This window comes from Giraffa tippelskirchi, chromosome 6 (genome assembly GCF_054371585.1).
Source record: "Giraffa tippelskirchi isolate mGirTip1 chromosome 6, T2T-mGirTip1v1.2.pri, whole genome shotgun sequence".
Lineage (NCBI taxonomy): Eukaryota > Metazoa > Chordata > Mammalia > Artiodactyla > Giraffidae > Giraffa > Giraffa tippelskirchi.
The window spans coordinates 141190666-141210342 of NC_137280.1; the positions used below are offsets into that span (position 1 = coordinate 141190666).

The window sequence follows — 19677 nt, forward strand, 5'->3', positions numbered from 1 at the left end:
ATGAGATATTGTATACCTTTTTTTTCTTATTAAGTTTCTGAAATCTGGATGATTCTCAATCTGGGGCAATTTTGACAACTGTCTGGGATGTTTTTGGTTATCAGAACCAAGAGGGGTAAAGGGTGGCAGGCAGAGGTATATGTGTGCAACTGGCATCCAAAGGGCAGAGACCAGGGATGCTGCTAAACTCCCTACGGTGCATAGGATAGCCCCCCACAACAGAGGGTTATCTGGCCCAAAATGGTAACTGTTTTACACATAAAGCACAGTTCAGGTTAGCCACTTTCCAAGTTCCAAATAACCACATGGAGCTGGTGGCTACCATATTGGACAGTGCAGCTCTATAACATAAAATATTTGGACATGCACTTAAAAAGTCACATTTTTAGGAATTTGGGTTTTAGTAAATTTGTTTTCCTGCTCCTCCCTGAATAAGTGGCCAAATGAGATGTAGCTGGTTCGCCCATCCCTGGCTGGCTAAGGACAGAGCCCATCTGTCTCTGACTGGTTAGACTCTTCCAAAGCTACCCACCCTCCCCTGGGAGACTGAGCCTGGGATGGACAGTGAACCCTGTTGTTCTTTTCTGGGGAGACAGTGCTGCAGGCCCTGATACCTACCTGACAGGGCTATTGTGGCTCAGGGAGAAAAGGGCTTTGTCAGGACAGCAGCCGAGGAGCCTGCAGTTCAATGGGGCCCTTTATGTCTGCACTCCGGGATGTTCGATGCCAGCCCTGGGGAGGCTCCACCCCGTCCTAGAACAAACAGGGACCCGGAGGCCCAGAGAGGGTGTGGAAGGCCCTCCAATAGATCCCAGCTCCCTCCACCTCAGCCCTTTGCCCTAAAACATGAAATCCATCTAACTCTGAGAAGCCCTGCCTCAAAGCACAGGGTGAACTCAGTATTGCCCTTAAACTGGGCAAGGGGGCCCCTGACCCATACTCTGAAATTTAGCAGCTCCACAGATCACAAGCATGTATACAATTAATGTATTAAAGAACACGCATGTATTTGTCTCCCATGATCTAGGCTCAGCTCTGGCACAAGGCAGTGATAACCCAAGATCTTCTCTGGTGACTTAAAAAGCCCAGGCCAAAGCAAAGCACTCCATCTCTCTTGTCCTGTGTTCTTGGAACAATACAGTGAGAGTTTGAGGGTTGTACCTTGGCCAGCCTCAGAGATGGACTCCGTTTTATAGCACAGGTGGGATCTGAGTGGCAGAAATGCTTAGGTAAGAGTGTGCGCATGCTCAGTCGTGTCCAACTCTTTTCAACCCCATGGACTGTGGCCCGCTGGGTTCCTCTGTTTTCCAGGATTTTCCATGCAAGAATACTGGAGTGGGTTGCCATTTCCTTTTTCCAAGGGATCTTCCCAACCCTGGAATCGAATCTGTGTCTCTTGCATTTCCTGCGTTGGCAGGCGGATCCTTTACCACTGCACCATCTGGGAAGCCCAGGTAAGAGAAAAGACAAACTAAATCTCTCATCATGTCCTCCCTCATGGTGGCATAGACTCATTCATTTTCCTGTAATGAAGTATCATTTCCCAGGAGGGCCAATCTGTTTCTGACTGCTGTGCATTCCAGTTCCCGCTGGTCTTGAGAAGTACTCACCTCCATTTGAACTCCTGTGCCACATCCCTCCAAGGTTAAGGACAGGCTTGGATGTTAGGGGTTAAGACACATGAACTTGGATCTGTTGCTTCCCTTTCCTTTCTAATCTCTGGACCTCTGCCCTACCTACCCTCCCCTCCCCATGGTAAAGTTTACAGATAATGGATACACACAGACACACACACACAGACAGAAAGGAGCAGCAAGGGCTGTCTTATTTGACAGGTAAGGAAACTGATCCTTCTGGAGACAAGATAACTTTTTAAAGTCATTCAGTAAGTTAAGGGAAGCCACATGCTGGAAGAACCCATCCTTTGAGGCCCAGCTAGAAGGCCACCAGTAAAGGGTGGAGGGTGGTGGTTGGGGAGACAGCTGGGGGCATAGCAGCTCTTTTACTCCTGACACCCTCACTTACTGGCTATGGGACCTTGTGGTGTTGGGAGGGGTGTGTTTCTCAGTATTTAAAATACGACTTTTTCTATTCCTATATAAGATGTTATTATAGGAATCTGGTGACAGGTATATGGGAACTCTGTAATATTTTTGTAACTCTTCTGTAAGTTCAAAATTATTTCATAATCAAAAAATTATACAATTTTCCCTTATCTGTACCATGGAGATTAGCATCTGCCTCACAGAAGGCTTCAATGAAATATGCCTGTAAGGCTTTAGTACCTGTTTGGGAGTGAGGACTCAGTAAATAACTACTTTAAGAAGCTATTTCCTCCAGGAGGCCAGTGACCTAACAGAACTGACCACAACATGGGAGTCCCATGTCCTCACTACTCAGGAGCACAAGATTATTTTGGCCTAAAATGCCAGGCTTGGTGTGGCTGCTAGGAGCATGCATTTCATTTGGGCTCTTCCACTTCCTAGCTGGAACCCCGGGGCAAGTTGCTAGATCTCTCTGTGCCTCAATATCCTTTCTTTAAATCATAAAGCTGCAAGTAAGGTTGTTGTGAGGATTAAATGAACTGGGGACTTTTCAGCACTAACAGCTGTGACTGGCCCATAAGCAAGGACTGCCCAAGTGTTTTTATGGTCCAGCTCAGTGTTTCTTGAACTTTTTAGTAGCCCCCACAGTAACAAATGTAGTTTCCCTCACCTCCATTTTCTTTTTAATGGTGATTTGGAAAGCCCTGGTCTCTGGAGAGTTGATCCCATTTTGTTTCCCCTATTAATGATACATAAGGTTCTTAGGGGACAGGGAATATTTCTGATTCATTTTGATTTCTAAGTACTTCATTCCCTTCTCTCATTCAGTTTACCAAGTTTCCACCCCTCATTCATTCCGCATATATGTATGGACCATTTGTTGAATACTTACTTTGTGGGCCTGTTACCTATTAGTGTCCCCGTGCCCATCAGACATAGGTTGAATGAATGAATAAGGCAGGGAGGCGGGAAGGCAGGCAGGAAGGAAAAAAAAAAAAAACAGGGTCCCAGACACCCCTGGCCCGAGAGGGCTCCAGCTGACAGCAGAGCCCCCTTTTCCACCCCCACGTTCCCACTTCCACCTCGGCCAGAAAATAGCTCCTTCTGCAGCCACGCCGCAGCCCATCAACTGTGTCACCGGGGACAGAACTGGGTGTCGTCCGGCATCGCGCGGCGGGGCGGCGGCGCCCGGGGGCCCGCCCTCTCGCATCCTGTGGTGTGCGGTGGTGATCCCTCGCAGTGTGTCAGGCAGCCTCCGCACCCCAGGAGGGCATGCACCCCTCAGCGGGCAGCTCAGCACAGAGCCCCCAGCCTCGTGGAGTTGCCCAAGAGGCCGGGTGGCTCCTCCCCGGGGACCCTCCCCCTCTGGGGCGCGTCATTCTCCCCACCCCCGGGCCCCGACCCCAGCGGCTCCTCGCACGCCGGCCACGCTGGGACAGTTCTCAGCCACCTGCTCCGGAGCCGGGGAGCTGGGGCGCCGGCAGCCCGTGAGTCGGTGCGAACACCGAGGGCCCCATGGAGCTGCCGGCCAGCAACAGCAGCTGCGAGAACGGTGCGTGGAGCCGGCGGGGACCGGGGGGGACCCGGTGCACCCTGCGCTTTGCCTTCCCTTCGCGCTGCTCCTTTCTTCCGCGTCCTCTCCTGCCAGGGGACCCCAAATGGGGCAGGGGGTCCGCACTTGTCCCCCCACCTAGTTCTCAGGGCCATCTTGGGAAGGAGCAGGACTCTAGCTGACTTTCCCCCTTTTTGGACCTGGGGGGGCGGGGAGGTGGAGGGGGAGAAGGAGGCGTGGCATGATTGGAGCTGGTCCATCAAAAGGGTTGAGGGGAGGGTGTCGGGGTTTCTTTTATGTATAGTTGCTTTGGATATTAGTACCTGCCCAGGCCTGTCTTCCCTGGGGCTCACCAGAGATAGGGGAGTGGGCACAGAGCCCCACCACCCCCAAACCCATATCCACCTTTTAAGAAATAGAGGGAAGGAACAACCCAGGAAAGGAAGAGGAAAGATGCTGAGCCTCTTGCTCGAGTTATGAACCTGGGGAGTGGACTATGCTCTTCACTCGCATTATCCCAACTAATCCTTAACACAGCTCTAGAAGGCAGGTAGATATTACCACCTCTGTCATCATTCCAGAGACAGACAGAAATTGAGGCTCTGAAAAGTCTGATGAACTTGCTCAAAGTAATACAGTGGGGATATGGAATATAAAACCAGGGCTCTGCTCTTGGATTCTAAAACCTGTGCTCACACTACTGTGCTCACCCCATTTTCTGGCATATCTCCAGTTTTCTACCTGTCTTGGTATTGCAGCCTGTGGAATATCCCTGTTTTTCTAACTTCTCCAGTGAAGCTTTCAAAACAGGCCTGTTGGGTGTTGGCTGTCTTTGGTTTTGTGAACAATGCAGTCCATTTTCAGCCTCACCTTCCCCTGGGGATAAATATGTTCCTGGTCCTAGCATATTCTAGTGGGGAGGTAGGGACCATCTGGCCCAGTGTCCATTTGTCAGCCGCGCATCCGCCTCAGGATTGGGTTCCCTTTGGCCCTCAGCCTTCCCTCCTTTTCTTTTCACCCCTATGGGAAGACTTGACTTGATAGAGGGCACTAAATTCCTTGGGTGCCTCGGGCCTCCCCCAAACTGCCAAGCCCACCCTTTGGCTCCACCTGCTGGAGATGTACCTTCAGGAGGGCAGGGGAAGGGCATGGGGGTGGGCTTGGACTTCCTCTGAGGAGTTGCCTTCCTTGGCCGGCATCCTCCCAGCTCTGACTCTTTTCCTGAGCTCAGGGAACTCCCAGGACTTGACTCCTGTCTAAGTTGAGGAACAGGAGTGAGCAGTCAGGACAAGTCTGATTAAGGACCCAGATGGTTTCTCGTCTCCTCTTCTCTGGATTGTGACACAGGTGTGGGAAAGCGAGGTCTCCCACTGCAAAAGACGCCTGGCTGTCTCCTGCTGGGTTCCAGACCCAGTTCTGCCTCCAGGCTTTTGTGAGACTCAAGCAAATCCTTCCCCATCCCAGAGCCTCCCTTTTCCCAGCTGAGAAGAAAGAAGGTTAGATGGGCTGCTGCTATTCCATGCTTTCTATGCTGTGCAAGAAAAGTCAACATTGCCCTTACTTTGTTCCACCAAAATGCCACTCTGTGCTCCCGATGTGCCAGAGCTAAAGCTGCCTCACCTTTTGGGCATTGAGGCTCTTCCAGTGCAGGCCCAGAGGTCTAGCTTGGCCCAAGGAGAAGTGCTAGGCCCAGCCTTATATCCTTGGCACAGGAGCTTGGGTCTTTGTGACATACAGTTTGAAAAAGACCTTCTACCACCAAAAGTCACAAACTCAGATGCTTCAAGGGGCCGAGAACATAACAACAATGACTGACGGGAGCTGGGTATGGACTCTGGGGAATCGCAAAAATCGTGTCCTATCTAGGGGCAAAAACCCTAGCTGAGCTGTGGCCAGCAGTTGCCTATGGGACAGCGTACCCAGCGAGGTAAGCAAAGGCAGCCCTGAAGTGGAGTTTTTGTGGGAAATCTCCTGATTTTTAAGTGTTAGCAGTGAGTTCATATTTTAAGATAACCTTCAAGAGGCTGAGTGAAACCCAGCCCTCTTGCTGCCTGCTTTGTGAAGGGTATGTAGTGACTGAGAGCATGGACTTTGGCATTCTATGCACTTGAGAAATAATTCTGGTTTCACCGCTTATCACCAGTGTAGCCCCAGGTTACAGAGCTTGTCAGGGCCCCAGTTTCTTCAGGTAAAACCCTGAGCATCATCACTGTGCTGTTTCCATGATAGGGATGCTCCTGGAAAGTCCTGGAGCCGTGGGCCTTGTGAGTCCCAGCCTGTGTTTTGTACTGATTCCTTGAACTTGGGCAGCTTCATTCTACTGAATAAAGGCCTGCCCCTCATGCCCAGGTTTGTCCTCTTGTCCTTGCTGTTTGGGCCAGAAGTCTTCGAAGTAAGGCCTGGGATGGTTGGTTCTCATAGACAAGGATGCTGGTATTTCATCACCTTCAGGCCTCAGAGGGGCTGTTTACTCCAGCCTCGCTCCCTCCTGTTACTTGCAGGGACTCCTTGCTGTGGCTGGAGTTAAGTATATGTAAGTGAAGAAGCCTCTGGAAGGGGAGAATATGTGTGTTCCTGAGCTGTTGGAGGCCTCTGTGCCCAGAGGGTGGGAGATGTTTCCTGTGGAGGCCAGGAGGTTGGATTCAGTGACGCCTGAGAGCTGGGGGTGGGGGCCCTGTTTGGTGTGTGGAAGCATCTTTCTGGCTTAGTGATGAGGTGCTGGAGCTCCGGAGTCAGACAGCCTGCGTTCTTAGGCAAGGTTCCTGACCTCTCATGGCCTCCATCTCCACATCTATGAAATAGGAATCAAAGACAGTGCTTACCTGACATGTGGTTGGAAGGACTTGATGTGTTCATAAAGTCCCTTGTCTGGAGTAAGCACTCAGTGAACCTTAACTGTTCCTTTTTAGTTTGGAGCCCGGGATGTGGATGGAATGTGGCAGTAACTGAAGCATGGAGTCTGAAACAGTGGCCAGTTCCAGTGCTTCTAAAGCACGCAGATGTCCTCACCTGACTCTCTCACCATGCTCTTCTCAGGTTCCCTGATCAGCCTGTACTGCTCCTCCCAAAAAGTCCTGTGCCAGATCGTCAGTGACCTCCAGGCTGAGGTGCCCAGCAATGTCACCTCCAGCAGCTGGCAGGAGAGGTTCAGAAAGAATTACAGCTTCTACGTCGGTCTGGGGCTGGCCATCCTGTCCAGCTTCCTCGTTGGCAGCAGTGTCATCCTCAAGAAGAAGGGCCTGCAGCGACTGGTGGCCTCGGGTGCCACGCGGGCTGGTAGGCTCCTGAGGGGGCAGGTGTGGACGGGGTGTCAGGTGGCAAGCCCTCAGCCAGCCCTGTGTGCCTCTATTCATGGGGCCACTGGAGCAGCTTGCGAGCTTGTCCTCGGTGGGCACAGAAGGCCTGCTGTCAGTCCCATTGGGAATCTCATCCACCAGCAGGAGACTCTCCTTTATAATCCAGTAGTTTATGAGAATTACATGATCAGTTAATTGGGGTGAAGACAGGGAAAAGTCCCAGGACCAAGACTAAGAAACCCCACATCTAGTTCTGTTTTTTGTTTTTGGCTGCACCAGGTCTTAGTTGCGGTACTTGGGATCTTTGATCTGAATGCGGGATCTTTAGTTGTGGCATGAGAACTCTTAGGTATGTCACGTGGGATCTAGTTCCCTGACCAGGGATCAAACACAGGCTCCCTACATTGGGAGCATGGAGTCTTAGCCACTAGACCACCAAAGAAGTCCCCTGGCTTTATTTCTTATCAGTTGTGTCATTGCAGGCAAGGCATAACTTCCATAAAAAATGGGAATATAAAACTTCTACCCATAACAGTGTCAGGCAGTAATGTGTCCTCACTTACTATCAATCTGAGCTCCTCTAGAGGCTACAAAAGAATTACTGAGTCTCTGTCCACTGGGATTTGCTTGTTTGGAAAATAAGATGTGTATCCATGAAACAGTTGTTGAGAAAAGGAATCCTATGTAAAAGAATCGCTCCATTTAATCATCATTCATTATGTCCCTACTGTGTGCCAGGTGCCATGCTAGACCTGGGGACACAGGGCCCTTGTGGGTCATTGGGTTGAGTGAGAGAGATAGGCAAGTCAATGAGCACTTGTTCTGTAGCATGTTAAGTGCTATCATGGGGAAAATGGTTTTTCTAGTAGTCATATCTGGATATGAGAGTTGGATCATAAAGAAAGCTGAATGCCAAAGAACTGATGCTTTTGAACTGTGGTGTTGGAGAAGACTCTTGAGAGTCCCTTGGACAGCAAGGAGATCAAACCAGTCAATCCTAAAGGAAACCAGTCCTGAATATTCATTGGAAGGACTGATGCTGAAGCTGAAGCTCCAATACTTTGGCCACCTGATGCAAAGAACTGACTCACTGGAAAAGACCCTGATGCTGGGAAAGATTGAAGGCAGGAGGAGAAGGGGACAACAGAGGATGAGATGGTTGGATGGCATCACCAACTCGATGGACATGAGTTTGAGCAAGCTCTGGGAGTTGGTGATGGTCAGGGAAGCCTGGAGTGCTGCAGTCCATGGGATCACAAAGAGTCGGACACACTAAGCAACTGAACTGAACTGATGGCAATATTTTGGAGGGGCATGTAAATCTTAGGCTTGGAGGGTAGGGGAGGTTTTATGTAAAGGCTAATTTGAGGAGCTGAGACTATATGACATGGAGATAACAAGGTGGGTAAAAGAGAAAGATGTAGAATTCCAGGCAGAAAGAACATCATGTGCAAAGGCCCGGGGTGAGAGAGTGTGATTGATATTAGAAGTTGCAAGTATCTCAGGATGGCTGGAGCATGGAGGGGTAAGAGATGGGGTGAGGGCCAGCTCATGAAAGGTCTTGTAAACTAGGCTCCAGGGTTTAAGTGTAATTGCAAGTGATGGAAGTTTTAAACAGGCATAAATGATGTAGTTCGATTTATGATTTGAAAAGACCTCTAGCTGCTGGGTGCAAAATGGATTTGAGGGTAAGACTGGAGGCTGAGAGACAAGTTAGGGGAGAAAAACAATAGAACTTGGGCAAGGAAAGTGCAGTGGGAATGGAGACAAGTGGTGGAGTCCAGGGATAGTTTTTGAAGATAGAATGTACTGAGTTCGATGGTGCCTAACTCCAAAGGGAGGGTGAAAAAGTGAGTCAGGATGACTCAGAACTCTCCAATTTGAGCAACTGAGAAGATGATGGTGCTATTTTCTGAGATAAAGGATTCAGGAGGAGCAGGTTTATAGGAAGATGATGTGTTCAGGTTTGGACGTGTCCAATTTAATGTTCTGCGGGACACTGAGCTTTGGAAGCAGACTCCTTGAGTACCAGCTCTAGCTCCTTGGTTCCTGGTGATGTGATCCTGGGCAAGAAAACTCATTTTTCTGTGCCTCAGCTTCCTCATCCGACAAACTGGGGATAGGAATAGTCCAGGCTAAAGGATTGTTGTGGAGATATGTAGTGTGTTTAGAGAGATGCTTGGCACAGACTAAGCACTAGTCTTAGTATTACCGTGATCTAAGTGGGAGGGCCTGACTCACAGTTGGATACCCAGGACTAGAATCAGATGTGCTCTAAAAATGGAGAGCTGTAAGGTTTGGGGATAAAGTCGGGGTCGGTGGTCATTGCTGCTCTATCTCTACTTCTGGACAAGTGTTCCAAAGGCCGGAGCCTCCTAAAGTGCCAGAAAAACAGCTGCTTGCACTCAGGAGAGAGCAGGGCAAGTATCATTGACCATTCAGAAAGGCAACTTTCCTGGAATGAGTTTTTTCTCCAATCTGCTATTCCAATACCTTCTGAGATTTCCACTCAATAAAATGCTCTCAGAACTCTTAGCTTTTATGGGAGATTCTGACTCCTTTAAGAACCTGATGAAAGCCAAGGGCTATCTTAGAAAAATGAGCATTTACAAAAAACCACATTCAAGTTTTAGACAAAACTGTCTAAAACCCATCCTCCTCCTTCTCCTCCTCCTCATCGCTAACCTTGAGTGTTGACTGTGTGCCAGGCTCTGAGCCCATCATGTGAGCAAAGCAGACACAACTCTTGGCTTCGTGGAGGTTCCATTTTAGTAGGGGAAATGCCAGAAAATAGATCAATTCAAATTATAGACAGTAAGTGTCACTAAGGAGAAGAGCTGAGTGTGATGAGAGAGAAACCCAAGGGAGGGCATTTCAGGGGAAGCAATATTCAAGTGGAGACCTATAGAGTAAGTAAAGATACAGGCAAGTATTGTTAAGAAGACTATTCTGAACACGGAGACACACACACACAGCCCTTAGCACACAAACTCATCATTTTGAAGAACACAGACAGCCGAAGTGGCTAGACTATAGTAAGAAGAGTGGTGGGAGATGCCTTTGGAGAGGTGAGGAGGGTCAGAACTAGGATCAGGCTTGTTAGGAATTCTGGTCTTTATCCTAAGAGTATTTTGAAGCCACTGGCCAGCTCTAAGCTGAGGAGTGACATGATTGTTAAAAAACCCTGGCTACTATGAAAGGGATGGATTATAAAGGGATAGGATTGAGCTGGAGGAATGCTAGCAGGCGGTTGCCTCCACCCAGACCAGAAGTAATAGTGCCTGGGAGTTGGGTGGTGGCAGTGGAGTGGACACTTGTAGATGCTTTTTGGAGACGCAATGCACAGGATGGACTGGATGCAGACAGTGGAGGAGTGGGAGGGTCCAGTGTGAGTCCCTGGTTTCTGGATCAAGCAACTAGATACACGGAGGCGCCCCTTACTGAGTTTCATTTGGTGGGTTATTGTAGTTTTGGTTGCTAACTCTTGTCAACTCTTTTGCGACTGTATGGACTATAGCCCACCTGGCTCCTCTGTCCATGGGATTTCCCAGGCGAGAATATTGGAGTGGGTTGCCATTTACTTCTCCAGGGGATCTTCCCAACCCAAGGATCGAACCTGCACCTCTTTTGTCAGCAAGTGGATTCTTTACCATTGAGCAACCTGGGAAGCCCTCATTTGGTGGATGGGAGCATTTTAAAATTAAGAGTTCATTTAGGACAGAGTTTCAGATGCCTATGACAGACCCAAGAGCTGTCGAGTAAGCAACCGGATACACATCAGGGCTCAGAAGAAAGGATCAAGGTGCATACATGAACTAGGGACATGAGCATCCAGATGGAATGTAAAACTTTGGAAAGAATGCACTGGCTCAGAAGAGGGCCCAGAAGGAAGCCTGGAGGATGCACCACAGCTGATGGGCACTGAACCTTTAGAGACTGGGTAGGGGAAGGAGAGGAGGAAAGGTCCTGGGAAAACGTGGCCAACCTCTAACTTAGTGTCCATTCCTTTCTACAGTGGACGGAGGCTATGGCTACCTGAAGGACTCAATGTGGTGGGCTGGATTTCTCACGAGTAAGTAGGTCCTTTCTCTCTCTCTCTCTTTTTTTGGCTGTACCGGGTCTTGGTTGCAGTACACAGAATCTTCGTTCCCCAAACAGGGGTCAAACCTAGGCCCTCTGCTTTGGGAACTCAATGTCTTAGCCACTGGACCACTGAGAAGTCCCTTGTCAGTGGATTCTTTGCTACTAAGGACAGTGCCCTATCTATGATAGAGGCAGAGATGGAAGAAGGAATAGATGTCTCTATTGTGCAAAATATGCATCCAAGGCCCAGATTTCTAAAGTGGAAACCTTGATAGTCTTTGCAGGTAGAACATTTTACCTGGTGTCTCAGGTTACTTTCTCCATCCACAGTCAGTCTTTCATCCACAAAGCATCTGTCCCCAGAGAGGTTTGTACAGAACTGATAATGATAAAGATATAGTTTCTCAACTTCCCCTGAAAGGCAGGGAACTATAACTGCCTGTCAGAGTCTCCCAGACTCCTGCAGGGCACGGCCTGGGGCTCCTAAGTCAGCTGTCCCATTCCACAAGCAGTTGTTGGCTCACTTAGGATGTGACTGGTCTGCCACCTAAGGTTTGTCCAAACTTGCACGTTCACACATTTCCCCCCACTTTCCACCACCCTTTCTGGATTTCAAACCCTAATTCTTTGGGGTGGATAGAGAAGTAGTGAGCTTTCTGTTTATAATCCCCTAAGTCAGGTTTTGATCCCTGTCTTAGCCAGAGTTATCACATTCATCACCTGCTTTCAAAGGGCAGACCCAGGTCATTCTCTATGAGCAGAGAGACAGGAGTCTGCAAACTGGAAACTCATGTGGGGAGAAGTAGACCTTTTGGGAATGTCTGTCTAACCACCTGCCTGTCAGTCTAGACTGTCCACAGCTACTCTGGGAAAGACAGCTCCATGGACCATTTGGTACCTGGAGAATCGATGACTGTGCCTGTTTCTTTATTTGATAATTAATACTTGATAGTTATTGAGTCTCTAAGTCATGTCCGACTCTTTACGACCCCAGAGACTACAGCATGCCAGGCTTCTCCATCCTCACCATCTCCCAGAGTTTGCTCAGATTCATGTCCACTGAGTCAGTGATGTTACCCACCTATCTCATCGTGTTGCTTCCTTCTCCTCTTTGTTCTTAATCTTTTCCAGCAATATGGTGTTTTCCAATGAGTAGGCTCTTTGCATCAGGTGGCCAAAGTACTGGAGCTTCAGCTTCAGCACCACTCCTTTCAATGAATATTCAGGGTTGGTTTCCTTTAGGATTGACTGGTTCGATCTCCTTCCTGCCCCACTTTCTAGAACTTACTTTAATCATACAGACCAATCGTTGGTCTGAGATACCCTTAATCGTGCTTAGGCTAGAAGCCAAGAGACCTCTAGAACAAGAAGGCGCCATGTGACCCTGGACTCTAGGCCATCTCTTTATCTTTAAAATGAGAGGATTTGGTCAGGATGGTCTGGGCCTGACCTTTAGATGAGATTCTGCAGGGAGGAAGCGTAAGGACTGGGATTGTAATGAATGCTGGTCTGGGATTCTGTGAATGGGTGAACACTGAAGGAAGCTGTCTCCACCCACATTCATTTAGGCTGGAGATGGCGCATCAGAGCCGCTGTGACCTCTTCTCTCCCTTCATTTCCTAGTGGCTGCTGGGGAAGTTGCCAACTTCGGGGCCTATGCGTTCGCTCCTGCCACAGTCGTCACCCCTCTGGGAGCGCTGAGTATCCTCATAAGGTTAGTCATCTCTCCTGCTCTCTCTGACTCCTTCATGTTTTCAATTGATGTCTGAAACTGCCATATGGGGTCAATTGCTACTTGCAGTCAGGGACCTGGGTCAGTCCCAGCTCCTGGAAAGAGGCTCTGCACTGGGGATTGCGTGCTGCCTGTTGTTCTAGCATCCCTTCGGCTGCCTGGGCAGTGAAGGGGCAGGCCAAAGCCCATCCAGGGAAAGGGCTGTCCCTGCCACCAGGCTGAAGGTCTCATGTCAGTGTTTTGGTGCCATAGTAGGAATGGCACACACATTGAAAGTACAAGCCCTACATTAACTGTCCCTGAGTTCTAACCTTATCTCTGCCACTTTGTAGTTACAATTTATGGCAGGTCACTTAACTACTCTAAGCGTCAATTTCCCATCTCCTAAGTGGGGATGTTCATAATACCTGCCTGAAGGCATTGCTTCAAGGCCTCAATGAGATAATGCACAGAAAGTGCATAGTACAGAATCGGCACTGAAGAATAACCATGGCTAACATGTGTTTAGGGTTTTTGTTGTTGTTCTTGTTTAGTCAGTAAGTTGTGTCCAACTCTTGTGACCTTGTGGATTGTAGCCTCCCAGGTTCCTCTGCCCATGGAATTTTCCAGGCAAGAATACCGGAGTGGGTAGCCTATTCTTTCTCCAGGGATCTTCCCAACCCAGGTATTGAGCCCAAGCCTTCTACATTGCAGGCAATTCTTACCAGTGTGCTACTTTTAATCCTTACAGTATCCCTACTAATTAAAAAGGAGGGGAGACCTGAGGCCGAGAGAGGTTAAGCATCTTGGCCAAGATCACCCAGATCCCCGGAGGCTGAGCCAGGATTCCCTCCCAGGCAGTCTAATTTCAGAGTCTTGATGCTTAATCACTAGGCCATGTTTCCTGGAAAATGTTTGATGATTTTAAAGATAACTGGTATTACATGTGTGTGCTTCCCATTGCCCTGTTCCTCCCAAGCTACAAGACCCCTGCTCTGTGGGGGTCCTGTGTCCCGTTTTAAGCTGGCTCTGATTATTGCCCTAACCATGGAGTCCTGGTAAGTGCCAGCTCATCACACCCAATACCTGTAATTTCCTGTTTTGTTTTACCAGCTTGAAGATAATTTTGCAACATCTATACAGTCAAAAACCAGATAGAGCCGTGACTCACACTGCATAGTTGGCTGATGTAGCTGTGATACCACTATTGCATATCTAGTTAGTTTACAAATTCCCATCCCAGGTAGTTAGGAGAGGCAAGGAACCCTTCAATTTGTGACTTCTGCCTTTGCTAAGGCCACCAAATGCTGGTAAAAAGGCATCGTGGGTAAAATGCTTTTTGTAGTTTTAGAGGAGAGATGGGAGACATTTAGAGGAGCTTAGACATCAGTCCCCTCTTTCCTGATCTCTTTAAATAGGACTTGTGAAGCTCCCTGGGTGACCTTAGGTCAGCAAACAGATTTTTACCCTAAAGTAACGCCACCCTTGTAAAGAAACAGAAGCACGCCCCAGTGATCATATCTGACTTGTCCCATTTCCCTCCTGTCTTCCCTCACCTTTGCCAGCTCATTTGGAGGAAGTGATAGGAATGAAAGTCATATTACCAAAGAACAGCAAGGAACTGGAGGTGTTTTGCCCAGAAAAGACTCAAGTCACAATTCTCCTCAGTGAGATGTAGAGGGAAAAACCATGGGCTTTATAATTTGAATTTGAGCTCAAATTCTGATTTGTCTCTTACCAGTTGTATGATCTTGCCACCATTTAAGCTTCTATGGGACTCAGTTTTCTCATCTATAAAATGGGCATAAGTATATTTTTTTACTTCTCAGAGTTGTAAAATGTTAGTGAGGTAATAAATAGAAAGCTCCTAGCATAATGCCAGTGCAGGAGATGCAAGAGACATGGGTTCGATCCTTGGGCCAGGAAGATCCCCTGGAGTAGAAAATGGCAACCCATTCCAGTATTCTTGCCTGGAAAATTCCATGGACAGAGGAGCCTGGTGGGCTACAGTCCATGGGGTCAGAGTTGGACACAACTGCGCATGCACACATGCAGTGCATGTTGATAAAGTGTGCTCAAGACACAGTGCCTGTAATGGTCATGATGGTTGTTTATACTGGCATATACAAATGGAAGAAGGAATGTTTGTTCTGTATGGTGCAAGGAATAAGATATGGGATAAGTAGAAATTACATTTGGGTAATACCTCATAGAATGAACCTACAATGGATTCATCTGCATTGTGAAGGGGGGTGAGCTGTTTGCCACGAGAGGTATACAAGCCAAAGCTGAAAGCGTTTAACATTTGTTTGCAGTGTTACAGAAGATGTGCTCATTGGGTAGGAAGTTAGACACGAGTGCTCTGAAGGGCTGTTCCAACTCTTCTGTTTGGGGATACTCTCTGTCTCTAAACTGAAAGAAATTCACGTGGCTGTTGTCCATTCCTCCAGCCTACACTGTAGCCCTCCCATAAGCAAGTTTCTATTTCAGACATTTTCAAGGGGTCCAGAAAAGCTCCCACGTGGGACAGCAGTGAGCCCTCACTCAGCCTCAGCCTTTCTCCGGGATGCTGGGGCCAGCCTGGCTACTCTGAGCCCTTTCTCCTCTTCTGCACACAGTGCCGTCTTTTCCTCGTATTTCCTGGGGGAGAGTCTGAACCTGCTGGGGAAGCTAGGCTGTGTGATCTGCGTGGCCGGCAGCACAGTGATGGTGATACACGCCCCTGAGGAAGAGAAGATCAGCACCATCATGGAGATGGCTGCCAAGATGAAAGACACAGGTAGGTTCCGGCTCCCCTTGAGCAGCAAAGCGCTGGGGGTGAACCTTGGGGAGGGGCTGACTGGGTTATGGCCGTCTCAGGTGCTGCCACCTGGAGGAGGAGGAGGAAGCAAGTTTGGGGAAGAAAACTGATGGGCTGGTACTAAGGCTGGTTTACAGGGTCCCAGTCTGATAGGTATTGATGCTGTTTATTATGTGATGGGCACTGTTCTAAATGCTTTGTTTGCATTGCCTTAGTTCAAATATCATAGACTGGGTGGCTTATAAACAATAGACATTTTTCACAGTTCTGGAAGCCATCAAGTCCTTGATCAAGCCCTATAGATGTTGTTCATAGACATCTGTGTCCTCACCTAGTGGAAGGGGCAGGGGAGCTCTCTGGAGTCCCCTTTAGAAGGGCCACTAATCCCTTCATGAGGGCTCTACCCTTACGACTTAATCACCTCTCAAAACCCTCACCTCCAAATACTGTCACATTAACGATTAGGTTTCAATGTATGAATGGGAGGGAGCATTCAGTCAATTGAGTATATTATCTCATTTAATCTCACAAAAAAGCTCTTATAGGGAAGGTCCTATTATTATTCCTATTTTACAAAGAGGAAACTGAGATCTTGAGGGTTTAATGAATAACTTGTACAAGTTATTAAAAAGTTGTATTGTTGGGACTGGAACCCATGTTTGATTCCAGAGCCTAGATTTCCTTTTTTAACAACACAGATTTATTTATCTATTTATTTTTACTTATTTTTACTTGGCCTTGCCACAAGATGGGCTTCCCAGGTGGCACTAGTGGTAAAGAATCTGCCTGCCATGCAAAAGATGTGAAAGATGTGGGTGTGATCCCTGGGTCGGGAAGATCCCCTGAAGGAGGGCACAGCAACCCACTCCAATATTCTTGACTGGAGAATCCCATGGACCAAGGAGCCTGGTGGGCTATGGTCCATAGGGTTGCAAAGTTAGACACAACTGAAGAGACTTAGTCTCCCGACCAGGGATCAAACTCACACCCCTTGCACTGCAGGTGCAGAGTCTTAACCACTAGACTGCCAGGGAAGTCTTCCAGAGCCCAGATTCTTAATGTGACATCCCGCTGCCATGGTTGGGGGGAAGCTCTAGATGCTGATGGCATCCTCCCAGCTCAGGTCCTCTCTCTCCCTCCCCCACAAAGGGTACATCGTGTTCACTGTGTTTCTGCTGGTGTCCTGCCTCATCCTCATCTTCGTCGTCGCCCCACGTTACGGACAAAGGAACATCCTCATCTACATCATCATCTGCTCTGTGATCGGGGCCTTCTCCGTGTCCGCCAGCAAGGGTCTGGGCATCACCATTAAGAACTTCTTCCAGGGGCTGCCAGTTGTGCGGCACCCTCTCCCCTACATCCTGTCCCTCATGCTGGCACTTTCCATCAGCACTCAGGTCAACTTCCTGAACAGGGCACTGGACATCTTTAATACCTCCCTGGTGTTCCCCATCTACTACGTGTTCTTCACCACGACGGTGATGACCTCCTCCATCATCCTCTTCAAGGAGTGGTACAGGATGTCGGCCGTGGACATCGTGGGCACCCTCTCTGGCTTTGTCACCATCATCCTGGGTGTATTCATGCTTCACGCTTTCAAAGACCTGGACATCAGCCAGAGCAGCCTGCCCCACATGCACAAAAATCCACCTACCACTCCCGCCCCAGAGCCCAGTGTCATTAGACTTGGAGACAAGAATGTCCTGGTGGACAACATGGAACTCTCTAGCACCCCATCACCAGAAGAGAAGCCCAAAGTGTTTACAGCCCATTCGTAAACCCTGAAGTAGAGAAGTGAGAGGATGAGCCCCATGGTGTAGCCTGACTGCTTGATTTCAGAGCCACCTGGTTACTTCCAACACAACTCTTACCAATGGGCTCTTTTCTTGAGACTTTCATTTATACCTCATCGCTGTTTCCAGGAGAAAAATCCCTACTCAGTGAGCAGTGGTGGTATAACTTCCTGGAAACACAGCCTCAGTGACCAAATATCCTACTTTTCTTGGTGCCAGTAGGTCCCCTGGACCTCCCTTCCCACTTGTTTCCTTTGTGTTGTAGGGAAGAAGATCGGATTTGACCCATTGAATGTAGCCAGGAACTTCCCCGAAATGTTGGTCATCAGGAAGTTCTCTTCCTGAGACTCACTGTTCCCGAGTCCAAGGCTGAAGTACACCTGGCTCCCCAAGGCCCAGAGAGCAACTCACCATGCTCCTATCCAGAACTAATAGACACACAACTCTTGTCAAATGTCTTGTTGCTGTTGCCACCTCATCTTCGGAGACGGAAACAAGACCTTAGCTGACCTTCTTACTGTGAAAGCTGCCTGATAACTCAGGGAAACTCTGCCACCAGCCCCATTCCCAGAGGAGCCAGCCTGGAGCTTAGCATCTGCTTCCATCCGCCCCAGCCCCACCCTTCCCTCTGTGCTGTGCTCAGCTGCTTCAGTCATGTCCAACTCTTGCAACCCTGCTCCTCTGTCCATGGGATTCTCCAGGCAAGAATACTGGAGTGGGTTGCTGTGCCCTCCTCCAGGGGATCTTCCCGACCCAGGGATTGAACTCGCGTCTCTTATGTCTCCTGCATTGGCGGACAGGTTCTTTACTGCTAGCGCCACCTGGAAAGGCCTCTTCCCTCTCTAGATGCACCCCACGGAGTTGGTCACAGAGATATTCAGGTGGTTGTCCAAGAACTCAAAACAACACAACCAACCACCACAACAAAAGGTGGCGCTGGCCAAGCCCAGAGTTTCATTCTGCCTCACTCTAAGAGAATAGCAGTTGCACCACTGTTAAAAGTAGCCTGGTTATTGAGTAGAATGCACTTTCCTTTTCCTCAAGGAGTAAACCACAATATGATTTGGGGAGACAGGGAGAAGAGTGAGGAGCAGAGTCAGGATTTGGCAGAGAGCAGACACAAGCTCTCTGGAAACCAGGGGCTAACCTGTGTTTACTCTGGTGGCCGACCAAGAACCCAGGTGGGAAAAGGTAACCTCTGGGTGTGTGTGTTTTTTTTAAATGCAGCATGTAAGATCTTAGTTCCCAGACCAGGGATTGAACCCATGCCCCTTGCAGTGGAAGCATGGAGTCTTAATCACTGGACCACAGGGAAGTCCCCTTCTGCAGTGGAAGCTCAAAGTCTTAACCACTGGGCTGCCAAGGAAGTCTCCTCTGGGTAACTTCTGGGCTGAAGCCTTAGAGGCTTGGCCAGCGGGATCAGCTTTGAAGTTCAATGACCAAGTTGGGGTGTAAGCTAGGTACGGGGTGCATTCTGGCCATGGACCAGATTGCCACCAAGTCCCCACTCCACTGGTGAGCTGCCCACCCCGGGAGGCAGTGTGTCACAACTGCTGCACCACCACCTGCTTTGGGGACTGCCTGTGGTCCCCCCACATTTGGCTGGAGGCAGTCAAAAACCAAGAGCAGCTGGAGAGAGAGAATTAATATAGTCTCCCTTCCTTCTTTCCAGCAGTGAGAATGTGACAGTTGACTCAAGGACCATTGATACGGAGGTAAGGGGGTCAGTATATTTGTCAAGAAGGAAGCCCTGGCCCTCAGCCCCCCGAGCTGGTGTAGAGCCCCCCTGTGTAACTCCATACCTGTGCCTGTGTTTATGTCCTGGGCCCTCAGCACAGACAAGCCCAGGCCAAACTCCTGCTGGCCTTAGAGCTCCAATGAACAGACTGGCTTTCTGCACACATTCCAGCTGTAGAGCCCCAATTTTGAATGACTGTGGATTTCTCTCTATAACTAAAATCAATGCAACCCGTTGGATGTTGAGAATGGCCATGAGCTGAGGACCCTGAGAGTGTGGTCTGCGGGGTCAGTAATAAAGACCTCTGAGTGTGTTTACCTGATGCTTACATCTCGGCCCTTGGAGATGGAACAATTAAACTGGTTCTTCGAGTGCTGGGGGGACCAGGCCAGGCCCCAGTCTCTGGAGAGTTGTGGCTGTCAAGGAGGTCCTGTCCCTCCAGTGTCTTCTGCAGCCCAGCCTTCACTAGAGAGGGAAAGGTTGTCTGGGGAATACAGTCCGCTGAAGACTTCTGCACATCCCTTGTTTTTTTGTTGGTTTGTTTTTACCATCCCTTGTTAATGCTTGAGCCCTTAGGAGGAACCAATCACAATGCTGAGAGCCTCCCATGAATACTTTAAGCCCTCACAAATCCTCAAGGTAGGTCTATATCACTCATG

The 19677-nt window shown here is 49.0% G+C and overlaps 1 protein-coding gene across 6 annotated transcripts; it reads left to right on the top strand.

The window, feature by feature from the left end:
- The first annotated feature begins 1027 nt into the window (after window positions 1-1027).
- NIPAL4 (NIPA like domain containing 4) lies at window positions 1028-19340 on the top strand. 6 transcript variants are annotated; one of them, XM_081500472.1, is made up of 7 exons: window positions 1028-1201; window positions 1312-1454; window positions 6507-6873; window positions 10909-10965; window positions 12600-12690; window positions 15306-15466; window positions 16637-19340. In XM_081500472.1, the coding sequence occupies exons 3-7, from the start codon at window positions 6597-6599 to the stop codon at window positions 17263-17265; spliced, it is 1215 nt and encodes a 404-aa protein (XP_081356598.1). In that variant the 5' UTR covers window positions 1028-1201; window positions 1312-1454; window positions 6507-6596; the 3' UTR covers window positions 17266-19340. The 6 variants fall into 6 exon arrangements, 4 of the variants coding, with proteins under 4 accessions (XP_081356598.1, XP_081356599.1, XP_081356597.1 ...); XR_014056689.1 differs by lacking the exons at window positions 1028-1201; window positions 1312-1454 and adding an exon at window positions 3259-3597 and having other exon boundaries at window positions 6634-6873; window positions 16637-18461; window positions 18953-19340; XR_014056690.1 differs by lacking the exons at window positions 1028-1201; window positions 1312-1454 and adding an exon at window positions 3259-3597 and having other exon boundaries at window positions 6634-6873; window positions 16637-18161; window positions 18953-19340.
- Window positions 19341-19677: the final 337 nt, after the last annotated feature.